This window comes from Argentina anserina, chromosome 5 (genome assembly GCF_933775445.1).
Source record: "Argentina anserina chromosome 5, drPotAnse1.1, whole genome shotgun sequence".
In the NCBI taxonomy this organism is placed as follows: Eukaryota; Viridiplantae; Streptophyta; class Magnoliopsida; order Rosales; family Rosaceae; genus Argentina; species Argentina anserina.
In genome coordinates, this window is record NC_065876.1 from 19,604,073 (window position 1) to 19,626,656 (window position 22,584).

Genomic DNA, 22,584 nt, shown 5'->3' on the forward strand with positions numbered 1-22,584 from the left:
AACCCAAAGGAGACTGGTCACAAAGTCCACAAAGTTGAAACCAAATTGGTTTAGGTTTCCTAGATTTTCTCAATTCGGCAGAGCTGACCTTTGTGCCTTGTTGTCATCATAACTTTTTCTATAAAATAGATATTGAGGTGATTCCAACCATTTGAAAATAGACTTCCGTAGCTTTCCATCCATATATCATGAATTGTCTGAATCATCGTGAGCTGTCCAGGGGAGCCTCGTCAAAGTTGGACTACGAATCTTGACAGCTTTCTGATTCTTTCATGGATTGAGATTTTAAGTGCATATCTTCTTCTCTTTAATAATTCTGATTTATATGCATGAAAATATCTTCATATACATCTTCGAAATCCATCTCTAACTTGGTTTTAGAATCCAACTCCCAATAGGAAACCATCAACACCGCACGCCCTTTCCTTATTCTTTGCGCAACTATGATTACTTTCCTTCTCTAACATGGATTTGTATTTCCTAATAAGAATAAGTACGTTAGAAACAAAGAAATAGGAAAGGATGAATTCTACTCGAACAAGGAATCATATCTCAACAAAGATTCTTAACACTTAGCACGATTTCATCATCAATTCACTCATAATCGATATAAGCTCTACCTAGACACTTATTCTAACAAAACGACTCTAAAACATACTAAATAAGAAGTAACAAAGATTAAGAATATGGTATAATCACATTAAGAACGTCACACTTTGTGCTCCTATCAGCAACCAATATTGTTATAGGTTAAGGTCTATCCTGCATGGCGAAGGAGACCTGTGTTGTATGATAGTTTTGGTCTCTCATGTGTGGGTTATGAGATTTTTAATCCCTCCTAAGTGGCGAAGGGGGTCATTAGGCACTTAATCCCTCATTTGTGGCGAAGGGGATCATTAGACCTAAGTGTGTTGAGGGTAATGACGTTGTGCATTATGCCTATTTCTGTGATTAGGGAGTGAGGTAATAGGTTACCTTTTACTTGACTTATGTTTTGCGTGTTGTGTTGTGTAATGTTGTGTTGTGTAATGTTGTGTAGTTTGTTGTTGTGCCAAAGAGGAGGCCTTGTGGTGATACGCAGTGTCTACTTTTCATAGGGGCCTGAGCTGAATAACTTATGATTAGTTTTCTAGTGTATGTGTTTACTGTTCGTGGGGGCTGAGCTGAACAACTCACGAATAGTTAGGGGTGAGGAGTATCATTCATGGGGGCTTGAGCTGAACAACTCATGAATGACTCAGTGACTGTTGAGTATCATCTAGAATGATGCTAGTGGTGTTTGTATGTTCATGTGGTGATTGTTATTTGTTTAATTATCTATTGTATTTTATTGTATGTTTAAGTGATTTATGAACTATGCTATTATGCAGGGATCACTTATCTTCTTTTGTATTATTCTTCTTGTTATACGTGAATTCCTAAACTATGCTTTCCTGTATGATTCACTAATTGTTTTCTTGTTTAGTGGTGTGTGTTGGACATTGAGTAAGAGGTGGAGAGAGTGTTCTAGAATGTGTGTTGGGCGTGGTGTTATTGTTGTTGAGATGATAATGTTAAGTCGAGAACTTAACTTTGATTGAGATGTTGTGCATTATCTATTATCGTTGTTGCATGTTATTATTGTTGTTTATCTGTTAAGTAGTTATATTCAGTTTACTCATACCAACTGTGAAGCTGATCGGGTTTGTATTTGCAATCCCAGTGTACCAATCAATGGTGCAGGGGGTAGTACCGCAGGTTGTACGTAGTTGCAGTTGGTAAGTCGAGCAGCTATCAGCAGCGAGCTGTTTGATTCAATTTTTTAGTTTTGGTGAGTCTCGAGTAAATCTTACAATTGTAATTTATACTTAATTTTAAACAGTGTGTTTGGATTCAAGTTGTAACTGAGTTTGTTATTTAAACTCAGGATTGATATTCAACAGCTATATTGTAATATCAATTACATTGAGATTATTATAGAGTGTTAGCATTCTAAATTTTGAAATTTTACTGTTCAGAATTTAGGGTCGCTACATATGGCAAGCTAGTTCTTATGTAGAATTGTATGTTTTATCCCTATATAATAGTCACCACAAGCTAAAACATGTGCAAGGAAGATAGATTACATCAAATATAACTGTAGATAATATTTTATATCAACAACATTGAGAACTTTTTCACACCATTGGGTATATGGTTTGTATTACAAGTCGATCCATATGATAAGCTATGTGTTGCGGTTATAATAATGTGTCATAGTTTACCGTCATTGTTTGATTGAATAATAATAATAATAATAATAATAATAATAATAATAATAATAATAATAATAATAACAACAACAACAACAATATGTATTTCTTGATCCCTAATTTTACTCCTTTTGGATTTTTTATTGTGTTGTTTTTGGAAATGTCCGGGATGTTTTGACTATTGAAACATCTCAAATTCTAGCCTTTTATCATATTTAGGTTACTGCCTCTTAACTTAATCATGTGTGTATGTGGCTTTCTGGAGCTACATATTGTTGTTGGTGCTAAACTGAGCAAAAGCCAAGGTTATTGCATTGCAAGCTTCTACATACCATTTGTTGCACTCTTTGTTGTTTTGAGCTGAATTAGTGAGGGTGAGTTTGTTGATGATAGACGTGTGTTAAGTGGAGCGGTGAGCAACTGTTAATTGAAGTATACTTATTGTTTGACCAAAGTATGAATTCTGATTAATCTGAGCTTGATTGTGAGATCATTAGCATGTGTCTACTTATGAAAGTGCATTAGGACATTAGAAACCATGTAGTATTTTCATCCAATATGCAACTGTGCAAGTTGTGGTCCGATTTAGACAAATAATCACACAAATAATGTGCATTACTCTTCAGGATTTGTCTATATGCTCATGCTTCTCACAATTTTCCTACGATTCTGCATATTTGGTTGCAATTACAGAAAGGATGGCCACTGTCAAGCATAAGATACTGGTTTTATCCGGAAAAGGTGGAGTCGGTAAGACCACATTCTCAACACATATTTCATTTGAACAGCAGCTATGGACTTACAAGTGGGTCTTCTGGACATTGATTTTTGTGGTCTTGGCATCCCGAAGACGCTTGGCCTAAAAGGGCAAAAAATCCACCAGAGCAACCTTGGTTGGTCTCCTGTCTATGCTGAGTCAACCTTGGAGTTATGTTCCTTGGGTTTATGATTCCAGACCCTGATGATGTAGTTACATGGAGTGGGCCACGCAAGAATGCGCTCATTAAGCAATTCCTTAAGGATGTTGATTGGGGCGAGCTTGATTTTCTAATAGTTGATGCTCCTCTTGGGACCTCAGACGAGCACATTTCGATTGTTCAAGATCTGGGTGTTGCTTCCATAGATGGTGCAATCATTGTCACCACTCCACAACAAGTTTCCCTAATTTATGTCAAGAAAGAAGTAAGGGAGAAGGTGCAATCATTGTCACCACTCCACAACAAGATTGTTTTTTTAGAGAATATGATGAGCGGAGAGAGATCTAGGATCGAGGCTTTGTCTCGGTTTGGGTCGATAGATAAAAAACTAAAATGGTACATGAACTATTGTGAAAGGTACTTTTTGGTACTTAAGAATTTTTATCACCCGAAATGGCACTATAACTATTGTACGGTTACCAAATATGGTATATTTGTAAACCTTTCCGTTAAATCTATGAAAAAACATGTCATGTATTTAGAAATGCCAAATGATTTGTACCCCGCAAATTTTTTTATTTCCTCTCTTACTATTTTTTTTTATAAAAATTGTTCCTCCTAATTTTTCACATTTTTACCAAATTGATTGCAAATTTGGTGGACTTGATAAATGGTACATATATGATATGTATATTTGAATTTTTTTTATCAAATTTGCAAATTTAAGATGAAAATCAACTCTTGTAACAAAACATTACACAAAATTTTAGTATATATATTTGTTAGCAATAACCCTAATAACAAAATTGATTCAAAATTATTGTTTTGCCATTTACTCATTAAAAAAAACCAATATATATGCCATGTGATTGATTGAACGAAAAAGTTAACGGGAGTACCATATTTGGTAACTGTGCAATAGTTCAGGTACCATGCATTTTAGGTAACAAAAATTTGTAGGTACCAAAAAATACCTTTCATGCACTAGGCCAATTATGCCTTCAGGCGACATATGTGTTGTGTCACTGGAGAAAATTCAAATATGTCGTCTAGTAGCATGTCGCCGTTATAGCTATCAGGCGACATATATATGTCGCTGGAAAGTGTATCAGGCGACATATGAGAAAAAAGTCTTATGTCACGTGATATTCTTTCCATGGACATATTATGTCGCCTAATAGCTATAACGCTGATAGGCTACTAGGCGACATATTTGAAACCCTCTTTTAGGCTCCTGTCTATTGTTGTAATTCTTCTGAAAGAACATATATTAGTCGCGATATTTGGTATAAGGCGACATATAAGCTCCCATGTAACACTTGTTTTCTCATATATATATTTTGTCCAAGTGTTAATATAGCATCATTTAAACATCTTATTTGTTTTTATATGTGTTGTTGTTGCACTCTTGAGACGTCATATGTTTTTATCTTTTGTTTTTGTTTTAGCAATTAGAGCACACATTTGTGTTATCTTAGTATCAAAAAGCCAATGGATATCAAAAGGTTTGTATTGCATCTATGCAGCTGAAATTACACATATATGTTGTCCCTGCCTCTTTAAGATAACACATTCTAAAACCATGAAAATATTCTGGAAATCCAAATAGAATATTGCCCATTCATAAAATAGTAAAACCGGCATCCCTAATTAGTTATTCTATACAACAAATACTTCAACAATAGTTCCATATATAAGCCTAATACAAAGAAGTATGACCAAGAGACCGCTTCACCTAAATAGTACTTTGGGCCCTAGGCCCAGTGCGGGTGCACAACCTGCCCTCCTCCAGACTGGCCCTGAACCTCAAGATAGTAGAAATAGAATTTATAACTTCAATAATAATTCTGTTTGCAAATTGCCAAATTGAATACATAGGACAATACCTAGACATAAAAAATGGTTGTCATTCCTAGCATCATCATCATCTTCAAGAGTGCAATCACAAGCGATCATGAAATGGCTCTTCGCTGGCACCAAATATCTCATCCACCTTCTTACCATCTCTATAGAATTGAAATATCGGCGTATACCGAATGTGTTGAGTTGTTTCAAGGCACTCATCTATATGTGCATAGACACACAAAAGCTTTGGGAAGCTATCACTCAGCTTGCCGAATGCAAGAAGAATCTGGCTACACACTCGACACCTGAAACAAGAGCACAAACCAAACTTCATCACAAACATAGAAAATTAAGCCACAATTTCATTGAGACAATACATCAAACACGTGGGGTGCACAGTTCATATATACATATAATGATATAATTCAAAACAATCAAGCTGTGTACTTACTAGGTTGCGCCATAGTTGATAAAACTTGCGAAGAATTTAATAAAACCAAAAAAACCCAAAACGATTAGATGCAAAATAAGAAGACCCAGTAAGCAATTAAGGGGATGGCTGAGAAAATATATATGAGGTGGGAGTTTGGTTCTTACATGGGCTTTGGAGGACTTAATTTGAAGAAGAATCTCGTTGAGGTTTTGATCGGTGGAAGCAGTCTTTAGGTTGCCATAGCGAACTGAAATTAATAAGAGAGCATAAATTACCGAAAAGAAGAAATCAAAGCAGAATAAGACAAGGGTTCCGCGATTACCGACTAAAGTGGAGGACTTTGGGTCGATGGAGGAACTCTAGAGCCCCTCAATCGGCTCATTCTAAGTCAAAGATCTTAATGGTGAGACCTGAGATTGGGACTGAGTAAGATGGAGGAACTGTGGAGGCTTCATGAAATAGCTAATTTTGATGAATGTCGCCAATTTCACTTTGGTCTTGGTCGTTTTTGTGAAGAAAATTGAATGATGATGTCTGTGTAAGCTTGTTGCCACCGGAAATGGCCGTTCTGGGGAGGGTAGAGGTGACAGTGAGAGAAAGAGAAATCAAGGAAGGAGAGATTAAGGGCGTTTTGCGGCTGAGGGTGTGTAAGAAGGGAGAAAAGGGCAATTCTAGGGTTTTTAGCTCTCTTGGCAAGTTCTTCCCTTCCAGCAAATTCTTCCCAAATTCATTATAAGCAATGAAACCGCAAAATCCATTGAAATCTCAAAATCCCCAAATTTCAAGTCGAAATTGCTTACCCAGATTCGATAGAAGTGAGAGATTGAGAGCTGAGAGAAGAGAGAGAGAGAGAGAGAGAGAGAGAGAGAGAGAGAGAGAGTTGTTTTGTTTTTGCGAAATTCTTTTGTGAAAACGGCATATTTTAGGGAAAACTAAACTAATGCCCCATTAGTTTTGTTCAAATTTTAGGACCTAGTTAGGCGACATATTTGTCTTCCTATAAGGACAGATTTACATGTACACAGCCTGGGCGCATGGCAACTTGAGGAGGGCATCATTAAAATTAGGGTGTGTTTGGTACAGTTGGGCTTATAAAAAAAGTTGGCTTATGCTGATTTCTGAAAATAAGTGGCTGATAAATAAAGTTGCAGACTGTTTGGTAAATTGGCTTATATAAGTAGCTATTAGTGACTGAAGTAATGGCAAAGCGTTTGGTAAACTCAAACTAGCTTATGCTTTTAATTTATCAAATGACCAATTTAGACATGTAAGATAATTTTTAGTTAATTTTAGTTTAAAACAATGCCTAAAAATATATGGCATATTAATATTGGATAATTTTAAAATTATCTTAAACCAATATACTCTGATATTAATAATTTGGTTTTGATTAGGATCATGTCAATACATAAATACTCAATCACGTGCATTCATCAAACTTTGAGCAATCTTGTCTCTTAATATATCAATTTCTTGTGCGCCATGATGATTTTGTTCATCATCATCATCATCTTCCTCATCTCCACCACCTTCCCTTTCTTCGTCTCGGACAAAATGTCTATCACGATGTGCATATCTTCGGATATAATTATGAAGTGTCATAGTAGCGATGACAATCTTCACTTGTTTCTCGAATGAATATCCTTGCATGTCTTTTAAAATCTTCTATTTTTTTCCAAACTCCAAATGAGCGTTCTATAACTCCTCTAAGTGAAGAGTGTGCTTGGTTAAATAGTTCTCTTTTATTTCTTGGTTCTCGGCCACGATATTTCTAGAAGTGTTGTGGTGGCCACAGCAAGAAGGTGACAATCATGGAAAGCCTTCATCAAGTAGTTTCATACCTTTTATTATGTAAGGCCTAAATCAATACTACAGATGCAGGCATCAGGGTAAATTGCTGATGAGATAGCAAAAGGAAGTGACATGAAATACACAGTCACATGATGTGTCAGTTACTAGCTAATGTGGGTAAGTAAAAGTAAATTGGAATAGTTGTTGATATAAGAGCAACTCCAGTAGAAGTTTACTATCTCTAGTAAACTTTAGTAAAATTTTTACTACCCCCAGTAAACTTTATTTTTTTGCATCTAAGTTGATTTTTCTCCGTTTTAAGGTGTGTTATGGCCTTTAGAAATACTGTTTTTCAAGTTTAATACCCCAGTAGAAGTTTACTACCTCTAGTAAACTTTAGTAAAATTTTTACTACCCCCAGTAAACTTTATTTTTTTGCATCTAAGTTGATTTTTCTCCGTTTTAAGGTGTGTTATGGACTTTAGAAATACTGTTTTTCAAGTTTAACACCCCAAGTAGAAGTTTACTACCTCTAGTAAACTTTAGTAAATTTTTACTACCCCCAGTAAACTTTATTTATTTGCATCTAAGTTGATTTTTCTCCGTTTTAATTTGTGTTATGGCCTTTAGAAATACTGTTTTTCAAGTTTAATACCCCTAGTAAAAGTTTACTACCTCTAGTAAACTTTAGTAAAATTTTTACTACTCCCAGTAAACTTTATTTTTTTGTACCTAAGTTGATTTTTCTCCGTTTTAAGGTGTGTTATGGCCTTTAGAAATACTGTTTTTCAAGTTTAATACCCCAAGTAGAAGTTTACTACCTCTAGTAAACTTTAGTAAATTTTTACTACCCCCAGTAAACTTTATTTTTTTGCATCTAAGTTGATTTTTCTCCGTTTTAAGGTGTGTTATGGCCTTTAGAAATACTGTTTTTCAAGTTTAATACCCCTAGTAGAAGTTTACTAGAGGTAGATTTTTCTCTAACACCGCTGAATGGTCAAACTTTCAAGGTAGATTGCAGCTTTCATTGATGCACATCCCTAATTATAACATGCCAACATGGTATTCCGGATAAGAGATATGGTGGAATTCCCCAACCATAATTATACATATTCGGCCAATCATCCTTAGAGTTTGTCACTGCATTTTCATAATGGATTTCTAATCCTTCTGGTATTAGTTTTTTTGGTTGACATGCCATGATGATCTTCATTCATACTTTGAGCTTAAAGGCTTAAAGCTCAGAATTTCAGCCTCCTGAGTAAGATATTAATCTTGATTCTGCAGAGCACAATGACATGAGTAAATAAAGTTTCAACCTTGTACAATGATTCCTTGCTCAATGCTTTAGAGGACTCAATTTGAGTGTTGCATCTGTGCCGGATATAAGAACCATTACATGTTATTTTGTTAGGGATAATAATAGGTATATGCCAAACACCCATCTGCTATCAGAAACAATAGTAGTATGTTGGTACAGTGGGCTGCTTGGTTCTTCTGGGTAGCCAGAAATATTGTCATAGAACTTAGCATCTATTCTTGCAATTTCGAATATTACATGTTATTGTCACAGTTGATGGGTTTTTCTTCGACGGTCCACCCGGTCAAGGCACTCAACCAGAGGAAGCTAGCTAAGCCAAAGTGAGGTCTTATGTATTTGAGCTCCTTTAGTGTTTTAGGATCAGATAGAATACCATGCAGGTCTAATTAGTGTTTTTATTTTTTATTTTTTTATATAATACGATCTAAGTAGTGCTTAGTTCTGAGTATCGAGTAAGATGCTTCTTTTTAGTAAGATATGAACATCTGGTTGATGAATTCATGTACATTTCCAATTTAGTGGCCTTTGGTTATAGTCACAAGAAATGCATAGTAGGCTTGTCTTGATCTCTGGTTACACACACCGGGTAATCTCAACTGACCAAGGCACAGATTAATATCAAAACAGAACAGAGGCTAAAATTAATGTCCTTTTGCCGGCCAGATTCCGATTGCGAAACTTTGCATACAAATGATATCACCTTTGCTGTAGTTATAACTATCATAATGTCAGTCTTCAGAAGTCTCAGAACCTTCATGTTCAGGGCACCATGTAAATTGCCATGTCTATTGTATATGAATTATCCATTTCTTGCTACCTAAGGTCGAACAAACGAAGACGAAGAAGAACTTGGATCAGGTAATTATTCAAATAGACGAGGGGTACCCAAAGGTATTTTGAAAATTTCATTTAATTTCGCTACAGTTCTCTTCGTGTTTTCTAGGCTTCTGCTTCTAAAAGCTGGGGGGAACCAACTTCTAAAATCCAGGGAAAAAAGCTAAGGCTTTTGGAAGCCCGAAAGAAGAAGCCACTTTACCAAACACTTTAAGGGGCTTAACTTATAATCACCAGAGCCAAGAAGCTCTACCAAACACAGCCTTAGCCATCCAAAACCTGGGCCAATTTTAACACAAGCAAGCGATATATAAATGACGTCTCCTCTAGCCAAAACGTATGTATATATATTTAGTTCCAGGGCAACATATAAATGTCGTCAAACTAACAACATTCTTTAAGTATCAATTTATCCTTCCAAAAGCTTAGACAAAGAAGCTTATATATCAGACGACATATAAATGTTGTTTGATTTAAAACAATGAGGTCCAATATCAGACAACATATACACATCGTCTTATCTAATTAAGCACATAGGTAACTAAGGCAAAAACATTGGGAGGGATATCAAGTACTCAAATTTCAACATTATATCCATGAAACTTAGGCAATGAAGATCAAATATCAGACGATATATATATATATATATATGTAGTCTGAATGTCACAACTATTTTAGACAATTATGGGATGTTTCACACGACATTTTATATGTTGTCTGATTAACATCAATGATTCAGTCAACTAAGGGTGTTTGAGAGGGAGTTGAAGAAGTCAAATTTGAATATCCCTCCAAATTAAGCTCCAAACACATGCGACATAAATATGTCGTCTGATCGTTGCTTCATTTTCTGGTCAACTTTTGGATCTCTCCATAAATAAAAGTAAAACTCGCACAACATATATGAGTCAGTTGAATATTGCCCCATTTTTCATCCTAAAGTACTTTGAGTTTATGACCATATTCAAACGAATTATACGGAAATATATGTTACTCTAACCCTCCGAACAACACTTAACCTAACATATGTCACTTGATATGTGTCGCATGTAGGCATAATTGGCCTAGTGATGATAGTTCATTTACTACATTGGGTTTTTACTCTTACTTATTTCACCATCAGTTTATCCTAATATATTATGACATAACTCTTAAGGAGAAACTAAAATAAAGCAAAGGTAAAAACTAAGTTTAGGATGAATTTATTATATTATCATAATGGAAGTCATTATTGCACAAGAATTGAATCAAAACACATATGAAGCCGTGTACAAGATTGATATTTACGTGCAAAGAAAGATTTTGTGCAATTTGTTTTTGAGGAGATAACTCAGATGGCCGAGACTGCGAGATTAAAGAAAAAAAAACTTCAAATTTAATGCTTTCAAAGTAGCACTAAGATGATAAAGACTATTGTCACGCCTCCAACTCGAGTTAAGGTGTGAATTGCACTTTAATTATAGACAATTTACCCCTAAATGAGATAGATATCATAACATAATCACGTAAGAAACAAAACCCCTTGTGTGCGCATTCAATGACCCTTATCAGCTTTAGGTAGATGGCGAGTTACTTACATTGTGACATGGTTGTTGTCGCTTAATGGTAGGGTTAAACTAAGTATTGTCCGATTTACCTTTCGGGGTGGCAACATATGGATAATCATGCTTCACAATACTCGAGTTATATTTTCAGTACGTCACGGCTATAGTATTAAAGTAAATAGAATAACAGTTAAAACACTCCTTATAAGTTGGTAATTCGCGGAGTACTTTTTCAGTTCTTTATAGAGACTTTTGATTTCATTTCAGATTTATGTAATTAACACCCTCTTATATTGGACAATTCATTAATCAATCCGACATTCAGAAAAGCGGCACAGGCCCTCTATTAAAAAAAACCTGCTTCTCTTCCAAAAACAGAGTGAATGGATCGACAGTGTAACGGTATATTAAATAAGAATAATAAAATTGAAAGATTGCGATACCTTGCTTCTCTCTCTCTCCCTCTCTCTCTCCAAATAGAAAAACCTCTTTTAGTTTCAATCTTCACCACATGCACCCTAAGCCCGTCATCTTCAATTTCTCAAATCCATCACCAACTTCTTCGATCCTGATTCCTTCTTCCATGAATTGAAAACAAACCTCAACACCACTAGCAGCTTCAGCTTCCGTCAAACCCCAAATCATCATCATCAAAAATGGACAAGTACGAGCTCGTCAAAGATATAGGATCCGGCAATTTCGGCGTCGCCCGCCTCATGCGCAACAAAGAGACCAAAGAACTCGTCGCCATGAAATACATCGACCGCGGCCTCAAGATTGATGAGAATGTCGCCCGAGAAATCATCAACCACAGATCACTACGTCACCCCAACATCATCCGATTCCGGGAGGTACGCATTTCTCTTCCTCACATTTCTCCGCCGATCTGGATTTTCATTCCGATTCTGAGCTTATCAATCTTGCAGGTGGTTCTGACTCCCACGCATCTCGCTATTGTCATGGAGTACGCCGCCGGCGGTGAGCTCTTTGAGCGTATTTGCAATGCCGGAAGGTTCAGCGAAGACGAGGTCTCGTCTCCTTCGTTTACTTGGGACTCACTATTAACACCATCACACTTTGCAATGTCCAGGCCTGATTGTATATATCGTGTTCTGATTTTTTCGCAGGCTAGGTATTTTTTCCAGCAGCTTATCTCAGGTGTTAGCTATTGTCATTCCCTGGTGAGGATGCTAAATGCGAGTCCGTCCTCTCGATTTGTTTGTTCCTTTCTTTTTTTAACTGTGGATTCTCGTTTTGTTTTGTTGTTTTTGATATGCAGCAAATATGTCATCGGGATTTGAAGCTGGAGAACACCTTGCTGGATGGGAGCCCGGCTCCGCGGCTCAAGATTTGTGATTTCGGTTATTCTAAGGTTTTAACTCTTCCTTCAACATAGTGTGGGGCAAAGCAGCTCTGATGATTTCGTAATCAAATCTTTAGAATGTGTGGTATACGCTGATGGAGTTTGTTTTTTTGATAGTCGTCTTTGCTGCATTCAAGACCAAAGTCGACTGTGGGAACTCCAGCGTATATTGCACCTGAGGTTCTTTCCCGAAGAGAGTATGACGGCAAGGTATCTTTAGCAACTTTTTCGTTTTCCTCAGTATTAGCCTCGCTGCAAATAGAATAGGTGGAATGAGATGAATGGTATTGTAGATTCATTTCTTCTGGTTATGCTTTGTGTTTAGTCATCTTCCCTTTGGAGTTCTGCAAGTCGTCAATTTATTTCAAGAATTTGAGACCTAATTGCAGTAATGGCCAATGAATGCTTCACTTCAATGACCAGGGTGTGGTTACGCTCTAACATTATTAACGTAATTAACAGCCATAGATCTATCATTTTAATAAATTGGGATAGTAATATATTAGCTAATCTGAAATGTGCAGTTCTTTAGTTTTTTGTTCTTCCGATCATTTTGTTATTGGATTATTTTTGTAAGAAAGGACAACATTGCATGAGTTTAACTATCTTTCCTTATGTTGCATAGCATGTGCTAGTAATTGTCAGGCAAAATGATGGAAAATTGCTATGTCAGTACTGCAATGATCACTATAAACTTCAATTAATTTCTTTTGGGGTGCAAAGAATACGCTTATTTGCATCTCATATATAATCAAGCAGATAATTCTGTATCCGGCTTGGGCAGAGCAGAAAGTGAAATGATATCTTAAACATGTTTTCTCTTTTCAGTTGGCAGATGTATGGTCTTGTGGGGTAACACTGTATGTTATGCTGGTGGGAGCATATCCATTTGAGGACCAAGAAGATCCAAAAAATTTCAGAAAAACCATTAATGTAAGTTTATCTTCTTAATCAACTTATCCCTTGGCTTACCTTTTTCCCTGGTCTAAGCTTTATTGTTTTCTATCATTTTGATGCAGCGAATAATGGCTGTTCAGTACAAGATCCCCGACTATGTTCACATATCTCAAGATTGTAGGCATCTCCTCTCTCGCATTTTTGTTGCAAATCCAGCAAGGGTAAGTTGCTGTTAGAACTTAGTAATTTTTGTGTGAATATGCTTAGGGATATGTATACGAATGAAAATTTATGTAGACTGAATAACCCCTCAAATTATTGCACACATATAGGCTTCTAACACACTCCTGCACTAGGTTTGTTATGGAAACGTTGAGGCCTGATGTTGAAATTGCTATCACAGAAATGTAGTGTATGTGCTCTATAATCTTTCATTGCCAAGAAATTTTAGAACTGCTTGGTGATAGATATAATTGTCAGTCTAACTGTAAATCTATTAAAGTGTTGCATCACTTAATTTTCTTAAGGATTTTGATATTCTGGTATTTGCTAAAACTTGAAAGACTTGTTTCAAATTCCTCATGGTGTGCTCAACTGCTTCAATGCTATTTTCAGAGGATCACCATCAAAGAAATCAAGAACCACCCATGGTTTTTGAAGAACTTGCCGAGAGAGCTCATGGAAGCAGCTCAAACCATGTACTACAGAAAAGAGAACCCAACCTTTTCACTCCAAACTGTTGAAGATATCATGAAGATAGTGGAAGAAGCCAAGAATCCTCCCCCTGTTTCCCGATCGGTTGGAGGCTTTGGCTGGGGAGGAGAAGAAGATGGTGATGCAAAGGATGAGTTAGAAGAGGAGGGTGAGGATGATGAAGACGAGTATGAAAAGAGAGTGAAAGAAGCACATCAAAGTGGGGAAGTACGTGTTGTCTGAGATGATCAATATTGGAGAAGCCAAGAAGGTTAGTTTTTTCAGTGTCTATGTAGCCGAGAATGTTGTCAGGCTTGTATAAACAGTCAGTTTCTGCTCTGGGGATGGTGCTTGAATAAACAAATGTTCGTAAACATACAGTGTGGTGCTATGGAACATACCTAAGTTTGTCCTGCGACTGTCTGTGAATGTTTCAGTATTAGCATTTGTAGTTAAAAGATTGTGAGTGAGTTGTTTGCCTTTGTTTTCCAGAATTAAGGGAGGTGAGAGGATTGGAGGTGTAAAAGTGTATTCACAGATTCTGGTACCCGAATGTGGGTAACTAGATGGTGGTTTGTTCAGTTAAAATATAAGTCAACACATTTGTCATGTATATTACTTCTTGTAATATTCTGATTTTATCCCCCAATTTTCTGTGTTTCTTCGGAGTTTCCACATTTCCTACGTCAATATGATATATTTTGGTTTGATTCTCGTGAGGTTTGTAATTGAATTCGTAGATGTTTGTGTTTTGTTGTCTTGCAGAGAAGTAAAGATTGTTAGACTTGAGGTTGATGTCTTTGTTATCACTGCCTATTATATAGTGCATTTCATTTTTATATATCATATAGAGTTGCATTTTCAAGTACACTTAGATCTGGAGTGGATCCGTAGCTCATTCATTTCGTACTAATATCGATTTGATCTGAGCTAAAAGCTCAAACACATATACCCCTCTGCCGTATATAATAATATCTCGTTTCTTTCGTGAATTGAACTCGAAACCTTGGAAACTAGTTTAAAAAAATCGATAAGGTTCTGACTTTGGCAGAGGCCATTTTATGGCGGATCATGCTTGAATGTTGTGGGAGGGTTTTGAAGAGAAGAGGGTGACACTATTGTATTCAATTTAGTGAACAAGCACCCGAGAAAAAATTCCATAAGATAATGCACAAATAACTCGGACTTGTCTCTCCACCGACTCCAAATCACATGCCAAGAACATGGCGACCTATTATCCAAATTAACTAGAGCACAATCATCGCATCCCACAGTGACCAATATAGGAAATATTACAAAAAGAAAAAATGAAAAGAAAAATAAAACGTCCATAACGATCAAGCAAGACCCCATAATGAGCAAGCCAACCATGAATGCAGGGGTCCTTATAGTACTGTGATATCATTATCAGCATTTCTTAGGTACAACGAACTCATGAATAGTCATTATGATCCCAAATCGTTGCACGAAGGAGTCATCCCGTGTATGTCTTCATTTCACCATTTGTGTTGCGTCAACTAGCAGTGTGTGCAACTTCTTGGTTTCTGTCAACACGCATTCCCTATCAAACAGAGCTGACACAACAGCAACACCTTTCAGGTTCGGTACACCAATTTGCATTACCGATTGTGCATTTGAAGCATTGATCCCACCGATTGCGACGACAGGTAATTTAGAAGCCAGACAAACCGTTTTAAGCCCTTGCAAGCCAATTGTGAGGTTGTTTTCTTTTGTATTAGTTGGGAATACACCGCCGGAACCAATGTAATCGGCACCAGCAATCCAGGCTTGTTCTGCTTGCTCTGGTGTCTTGCAAGATACACCAATGATTTTCTCAGGGCCAAGTAGAGCACGTGCAACATGGGTTGGCATGTCTGACTGCCCAATATGCACACCATCAGCATCACAAGCAAGTGCAACATCAATCCGATCATTTATTAGTAACGGAACTCCATGGGAACGACAAATCTGGAGACATGATTTGGCTGCTTCTAGGAAATCTCGTGTTTCAATGTCCTTTTCCCTGCAAAGCAAGTAAAAACCACTATTAAGAAACTATCATCAGGATTTATTGAGCCAAGTCGTAGTGTTAGAACCATTTGTAAGTAAAGGCAAAGACTCATCATGAAAATTTTAATAAAACAGTAACCCCCTCTGCATCTTTTATCTTACAAGGTGGGAGCAGGAACAGCATATACACACTAACAAATAATTATTAATATAACGTCAACATTAGATAATAAATGATTGAGAGACTCAAACACTACATACCCTAATCGAGATCAAGTTAATTAGGCGAGAGATTTTGAATACTCTTTACTTTCCCAACAAATAAAAAAACAACAGAAATTAAGGTCTGGGTCTCTGGGTGATAGTTGATGTGTAGAAAATAAAGGTACAAACAATAAACATATAAACAGATACAGATTATACTCAAGAAAGATATCTACTAAAGTTGACAAGCAATTTCTTTCCTGGTCAAATCACCAACAAACAAAAAACAAATCAAATTTGTTTGCTGTTTCCCAGTTGACCATAAAAAAGAAGAAGGAAAAAACAAAAATAACGAGGTTAGTATCAGTTGCTGATAGCCTGATACTATATTTACTGATAAAGTTTTCACATGATTTGAGGTTTTTGACTCCACAAAAGAATTTTGGTATATATCATATATATTTCACCTTCAAGAAATATAGAGGGCCGTAGAATCAACTTGGTATGAAAGTCATGTTATCACCCCACATAAGATAGAAATGATGATTCAGAACAAAAGAAGAGAAAACATCACTAGATTACTTGAGCAGTGCACCAATCACTTGTAGTTATTATACAAAGCTCAACATTGTAATGCACTTGAGTGGGAAACACAAGTCGGCAGAACCAAACCTTAGTTGGACGATAGTAGCGCCTCCTTCTACGGCAGCTTTAACAGCATCTGAGATTGAATGGCCCCACTTTCTGTTCATTCTTGAATCTGTGACAGCATACAAGAATAGATCGCTTGGATTGAATCTGACTTGTCCACCACACTCGTGAACATTACTCTTAAGACTCATTAGGTGGTCAAAGGGGCCTTGGGGACCATTTCCAATGGAAATATCTTTGCTGTAATCCAAGGCAGTTTCAACAAAGTACTTTGCGACCTGTTTTCACACTAACTAGATTAGAGATTTAGTGGACCGAGACTGAGCAAAGAGACATTAATAAGGATAATGGGAAGTATAAAGTGTGACTCATAAAATGAGCAGCAAATTTCAGGCATATCCTAAGAGATAACATGGTGCAAATCACCCGCACAAAAAAAAAAAAAAAAAAGAGGGTAAAGCCTTGTAGAAAGGGGGAAGTAGGGACTAGGGAGAAAAGAAAGAAGAATGATAATTTGTATGTGAGCCTTGACTACACCATCAACTAAAATCGTCGGCACAAGAAAACTTATACATATAATAACCACTTACAAGGTTGAAGGATTTTCAGTCTAATACAGTTTAATAAATTATCATACGGCTTTTTATTATTGTTCCAAATGGTGAAATGGAAAGAAAGCTTCAATCCACGTCTGTAACTGCGCATTCCTTCATTTGAATTGAGGCAAGCTCATCCTCCTAAGGTAGGCAACATTACCAGCAGTATTTTCTAAGGATGCAACCTAACTGAAAGACATTGCTTGTAGCTCTCTAAAGGCCACAACTAGACCTCAATGCAGCAAATGAATCAAAACATGCACCGAACACAAGAAGAGAAAGATACCATTCTATTTTCCTTGATTCTTCCAGCACGACTTCATATATAACAAGCACTTACGAAGTTACCTTAACAGACTCGAGCACTGAAGAGCCTTTTGCCAGCTCAGCTGCAATACATGATGCCAAAGTGCAACCAGTACCATGAGTATTACGAGTATTTATGCGTGATGAACGCAGCTCATATATGTCCTCACCTGTAATGAAGCATTTATAAGTATTAAATTTCCCTCGAGTACGAACCGTACACTATACATTACATTAGGTGAAAAAGAATAGCATCACAATTGCTGTAAGGCCTGCGCTCACCATCAAAGAAGATATCGACAGCATCCAGTGAATCAGGAAGGTCTCCACCTTTGACTAGCACATTTCTAAGACCAGAAAAAGAGTATTGTAAGACAGTAAGACACTAATATATAAAGTTAAGGAATTTTGGATGATAAGAACATAATTTTTCGGATATCTAAGAAACACATCCAAAGGTTAGATATTGACATGATATTAGTAAATGCAACAGATATATAAAAAACAAAGTTTTACAATTCAATCAACTAGGAATAAGCTGGCTATAAGCATGCTCCAGTAACTAACCGTGGGCCCAAATCATGTAGTAATTTTGCAGCAGAACGCATGTCAGAAACTGTTTTTATTTTAAGACCATCCAGTAAAGCAGATGCCTCCTTTAGATTTGGGGTTACAATATCAGCAATAGGAAAGAGCTCCTCTCTGCATGCAGGAACAAGAAAATTACAATTATTTTAAGAATTATGTGCTGTTTCAGAAACATTGATGGAGCAGCCATAAGATGGCTGGAAAAGAAATATCGTGTTTCGAAGTCTAAACCTAAGCCCAACCTTTTCTGGTCCATAAGAAAGTCTCCATGGTAGTTTAAGGGTCTTGTTAGGTTTCAGTTACAAGAATAATTATGAGAGTCTATTAATGTCTTATTATCAATAAGTTTGAGCAGTTATAGTCTTATGGTATTCTAGGAGTCTAAGAATTGTCTTTGAAGCTTATAAGTATGATTATCTATTGTACTTCGAGGGCAGATTAGAATGAATTGAAAAGTATCTTTTGAAGGATGTGCCTTGTTATCTCTTCCCTGACCTCCCTTATTCCCTAAATCTCTCTCTCTCCCTCTCTCTCTCTCTCTCTCTCTCTCTCTCTCTCAACCTACCCTTCCCTGCATCAGACATACTTGAGACTGGGACTGCCTCTCTGATTGAAGGGGAAAAAAACGGAAATAATAATAAATTATGGCAAAAAAAAATTAGATGAGTGGCGGAACCATGATGAAGCAATTCAAGAACAGTCAAGATGCAAACTTTTAGGCCTATTCAGAGGTCACAGGTGAAAAGCAGAACTTTCTACCAGTATAAGATTTAAATCTGAGTGAATTTTTAGATGAGTATTATATTATCAGCAGAGCTGTTATTGTCAATCTTGCTATCAAACAGATAATGTTGTAACCAAGAAACTATCAAATTGGTCTTAGTTGCAACTATTTACATAAAGGGCATTGCAGAAAAAGTGTTTCCTTGTTATTTTCACAATTATTTAGTGATCAAATTTGGTAGTAGATTAGAATTTGGCATAAATATTTCTTGATTTACTTAATGACCACAAACAAATAAGCTCCAACATAAACGAAAATCAACAATATAGCAAAAAGGAAAGACAACTAGGCAGTTGGTCTAACCCCTGATACACAAGGTTTAGCAAGCACACTTATGTGATCCACAACAAAGAGGGACATATGAATAGGAGCCTGCTCCATGATGAAAATACTGCAGACTCAAGACTGTTTTTAGAAAGGGCATGAGCAAACACATTGCCCTGCCTGTAAATTTGCTTTAAGTCAATCTTGTCAGAGTAGGCAAAATAACGCTTCCAACTATTAAATTTCTAAACAAAATAGAGTAGAATCATCTTCTTTTGCTGTTAAAAGAATTAAAGAAAATTTTGCACTAAATAAATGCCTCTAGTCTACGTTCAAAATTTATTATAAATTCAATATCAAGAATAACCACGTAAGATCCATATGAAAAGAATGCAGAAAATGTTTCTAAAAATTGATGAACTCAAAAGGCAATGGATAAAGAACTTTAATTTTCATAAAGAGGATGCATGTGAATTGGCACGATCCCTTGACATTCTGTTCCGTCATGGTAAACATTCTAGGAGTACTTCTTCAGGATAGCAGGTAGTTATGAGCTCTCTCTTAACAGAATCACAAGGTCATATGATATATACATTTTTCAGTTACTTAGAAGTACGAATGAAACATGCTTGTCATAGAAAAGGTAGCTATTTGAAGAAAAGAAAGAAGAAAAGGTTCTAAAGTGTGACCCGCTGAAGCTTAACTAGGTGCAAATGTAATATATCAGACAATATGTTATAGTACAATGGCAGTATTTATTTGGGGTTTCACCAAAAGCTGGTTTCAAGCTTCAGTGAGATACTAGTTATACAACCCACATACAGAGGAAAATGTAATCTTTGCATTCAGAAGATGGTTTGAAGAGCACAAATACTCCATCAAACAAAACCAGATGGCATTTTATATGATTTTACTCGATGTTGATGAGAAAATTTTGGCATACCTGAACCCAGCTAGAATGGAAGGACCAGCCAGTACGTCTCCGCTTGTAGACACCATAACAGGATCAACCACTAAAGCTGCCTTCAATGACATCCCCCATTCAGTTAAAATGCTACCCGAATGGCATCTAAACATTAATACGTACTTTATTAGATCATCATACCACGAACTGGATACTCCTTAAGATGCTGATGAAGAATCTTGACTATGCCTAAAGAAGGTAGCATGCCTGTTTTCACCTAGAAAAATATCAATATCATGAGCAGAACCATAACCCACATTTTCCTAGTAATTACTAATAATAATAATAATAAACAGAGCTTGGATTACAGAAGTGGACTCACCACATGAACATGCATGTCAGACAGAACAGACTTGAGTTGGTCTGCAACAAAATCCTCAGCAATAACGTTAACACCCTACATATTAAAGACATGGGTTCATTATATTATAGTATATAAATGATTGATTGAGAGAGAGAGAGAGAGAGCGAGAGAGAGAGAGAGAGAGAGAGAGACCTGAACACCAAGAGTGTTTTGGGCAGTGAGAGCAGTGATGACAGTGGAGCAGTAGACTCCGCGGGCAGCACAAGCCTTGAGGTCAGCTTGGATTCCGGCACCGGCGCCGGAATCGGAGCCGGCAACAGTGAGGACATGTGGAAAATGGTGCGTCTGCATGACAATTATTCTGGGCTGGTTGAGAGAGGAAATGGGAAATTGGTGGTGAGCAAATCCATAAAAAGGATAAAAGGATAAAAAGAAGAAGAAGAAGAAGAAGTTGCCTTGTTGTTCTTGTTCGAGTTGTTGTTGTTGATGGAGAAAGTGGAGATGCGGCGGGAGAGGAGTTGAGCGTCCCCGTAGAATGCCATCGACATTGTTCCGCCGATGAGTTGAAATCAACTAGTTAAAATTTGACGATTTTAGGAAAGAAATTATACGGCATTTTGATAAGTAAGGGCATTGAAAAATGTTAATTAAAGTCCTTACATCGTGCTTCTAATAAATAAGGGTATGAGTAAAATTTGTACTTTTAAAATTATAAGTTATTACGAGCGTGTCACTAATTCTAACTAACTCATTTCTTATAAACTTTACATCTTTTTTTCCAATTTCTCTATCTCTCTCTACCTTCATCGTGTATTGCCGTCGTCGTCACCTTCATCGTTTGCCTTTGCAAACTGTCGTCATCGTCGTCCTCCACAACTGTGAACAGCACTAACGTCATCAACTCCTTCACAAACTCTAGTCGGAAAATGACTCTCTCACTTTACAAGTAAAATTTTCAAATTGATTTTGTTATGTAAGCTAAGATCTATGAGATTTAAGATTGGGCATATCAATTTCTAGAGTTTTGAATCCAATTTATGGATTCCATCCATGTAGGTTGGTTGTGTTTGTCTTCTAGTTAAGTGCTAGGTTATTAAGGTTGAGAGATTTGCATGCATGTATCTATATGTAGCATGAACTTTCAATAGTTATTTGGTTAGGAATCCTATGAGTTGAAGTTGTTTATGTTTTTCATTTGGGCTTTTTATACTCAAAGTATTGAGTAACTGTGTTTTTAACCGCTTTTGTAACTATGTAACTGATTTGATTTTATGATTGTCCATACACGTAACTGTGTAAGTAACTGTGTCGGGAACTGTGATATGACTATGACCTTACTTTGTGTAGTAGGAATCCAAAAATGGCGAAACATTTTGATGGCTCACTCGAGGAAACCTCCACCAAAGGCTCTAACGCCTTGAGCTGGATATGTAAATGTGTGAGTTACTGGATAGGTAAGTGTGTGAGTGTAAAGTAACTGTGAAAGAAACTATGGCCTTACATGAGCAGATACTGATAATATTGAGTAACTATATTGACATGGTGTAACTATATTGGTAACTGTCTTGATAACTATATTAGTAGCTCTATTGAAATTGAGTAACTATTAGTAACTTTGTTGGAATTGAGTAACTGTCTTGATAACTATATTTGTAACTCTATTAGAATTGAGTAACTATTAGTAAATATGTTGGAATTGAGCAACTGTTTTGGTAACTATATTTGTAACTTTGTTGGCACTGAGTAACTATCTCGGTAACTATGTTGCTAATTGTCTAGTAATGTCAAGATAAAGCAGAGACAATATAATGGAGGTGATGAGGTGAATATATAACGAGTAACTATATTGACATGGTGTAACTATATTGGTAACTATCTTGGTAACTATATTAGTAACTCAATTGAAATTGAGTAACTATTAGTAACTTTGTTGGAATTGAGTAACTGTCTTGGTAACTATATTAGTAACTCTATTGGAATTTAGTAACTATTAGTAAATTTGTTGAAATTGAGTAACCATCTTAGTTACTATATTGGTAACTTT

General features: G+C 36.5%; 2 protein-coding genes and 1 pseudogene across 3 annotated transcripts; 2 read left to right on the top strand and 1 right to left on the bottom strand.

Annotated features, from left to right (window-relative positions):
- LOC126795677 (cytosolic Fe-S cluster assembly factor NBP35-like) overlaps positions 1-4,678 on the top strand; it is a 36,525-nt pseudogene extending 31,847 nt beyond the window's left edge.
- Positions 4,679-11,371: 6,693 nt separating this feature from the next.
- LOC126793159 (serine/threonine-protein kinase SRK2A) lies at positions 11,372-14,518 on the top strand. Of its 2 annotated transcripts, XM_050519602.1 has the most exons (8): positions 11,374-11,767; positions 11,843-11,944; positions 12,044-12,097; positions 12,196-12,288; positions 12,397-12,489; positions 13,108-13,212; positions 13,299-13,397; positions 13,792-14,518. In XM_050519602.1, the coding sequence occupies exons 1-8, from the start codon at positions 11,573-11,575 to the stop codon at positions 14,110-14,112; spliced, it is 1,062 nt and encodes a 353-aa protein (XP_050375559.1). In that variant the 5' UTR covers positions 11,374-11,572; the 3' UTR covers positions 14,113-14,518. The 2 variants fall into 2 exon arrangements, with proteins under 2 accessions (XP_050375558.1, XP_050375559.1); XM_050519601.1 differs by having other exon boundaries at positions 11,372-11,767; positions 11,843-12,097.
- A 487-nt stretch (positions 14,519-15,005) lies between these two features.
- LOC126794239 (thiamine biosynthetic bifunctional enzyme TH1, chloroplastic) lies at positions 15,006-21,145 on the bottom strand. Its single transcript, XM_050520904.1, has 10 exons — positions 20,996-21,145; positions 20,733-20,906; positions 20,559-20,633; positions 20,378-20,453; positions 20,216-20,291; positions 18,204-18,338; positions 17,919-17,983; positions 17,679-17,806; positions 16,756-17,012; positions 15,006-15,892 (listed from the first exon to the last, which is right to left on the bottom strand). The coding sequence occupies exons 1-10, from the start codon at positions 21,086-21,088 to the stop codon at positions 15,361-15,363; spliced, it is 1,611 nt and encodes a 536-aa protein (XP_050376861.1). The 5' UTR covers positions 21,089-21,145; the 3' UTR covers positions 15,006-15,360.
- Between the last annotated feature and the right edge of the window lie 1,439 nt (positions 21,146-22,584).

Excerpts from the sequence above, each read along its gene's own strand:
- LOC126793159 (XM_050519601.1), top strand. The coding sequence starts at position 11,573 with ATGGACAAGTACGAGCTCGTCAAAGATATAGGATCCGGCAATTTCGGC. Across the intron at positions 13,213-13,298 it reads ATTTCAGAAAAACCATTAAT|CGAATAATGGCTGTTCAGTA; the intron begins GTAAGTTTATCT and ends ATTTTGATGCAG. Across the intron at positions 13,398-13,791 it reads TTGTTGCAAATCCAGCAAGG|AGGATCACCATCAAAGAAAT; the intron begins GTAAGTTGCTGT and ends TGCTATTTTCAG.
- LOC126794239 (XM_050520904.1), bottom strand. The coding sequence starts at position 21,088 with ATGTCGATGGCATTCTACGGGGACGCTCAACTCCTCTCCCGCCGCATC. Across the intron at positions 20,454-20,558 it reads CTGACATGCATGTTCATGTG|GTGAAAACAGGCATGCTACC; the intron begins GTGAGTCCACTT and ends ATATTTTTCTAG. Across the intron at positions 18,339-20,215 it reads TCCATTCTAGCTGGGTTCAG|AGAGGAGCTCTTTCCTATTG; the intron begins GTATGCCAAAAT and ends TCCTGCATGCAG.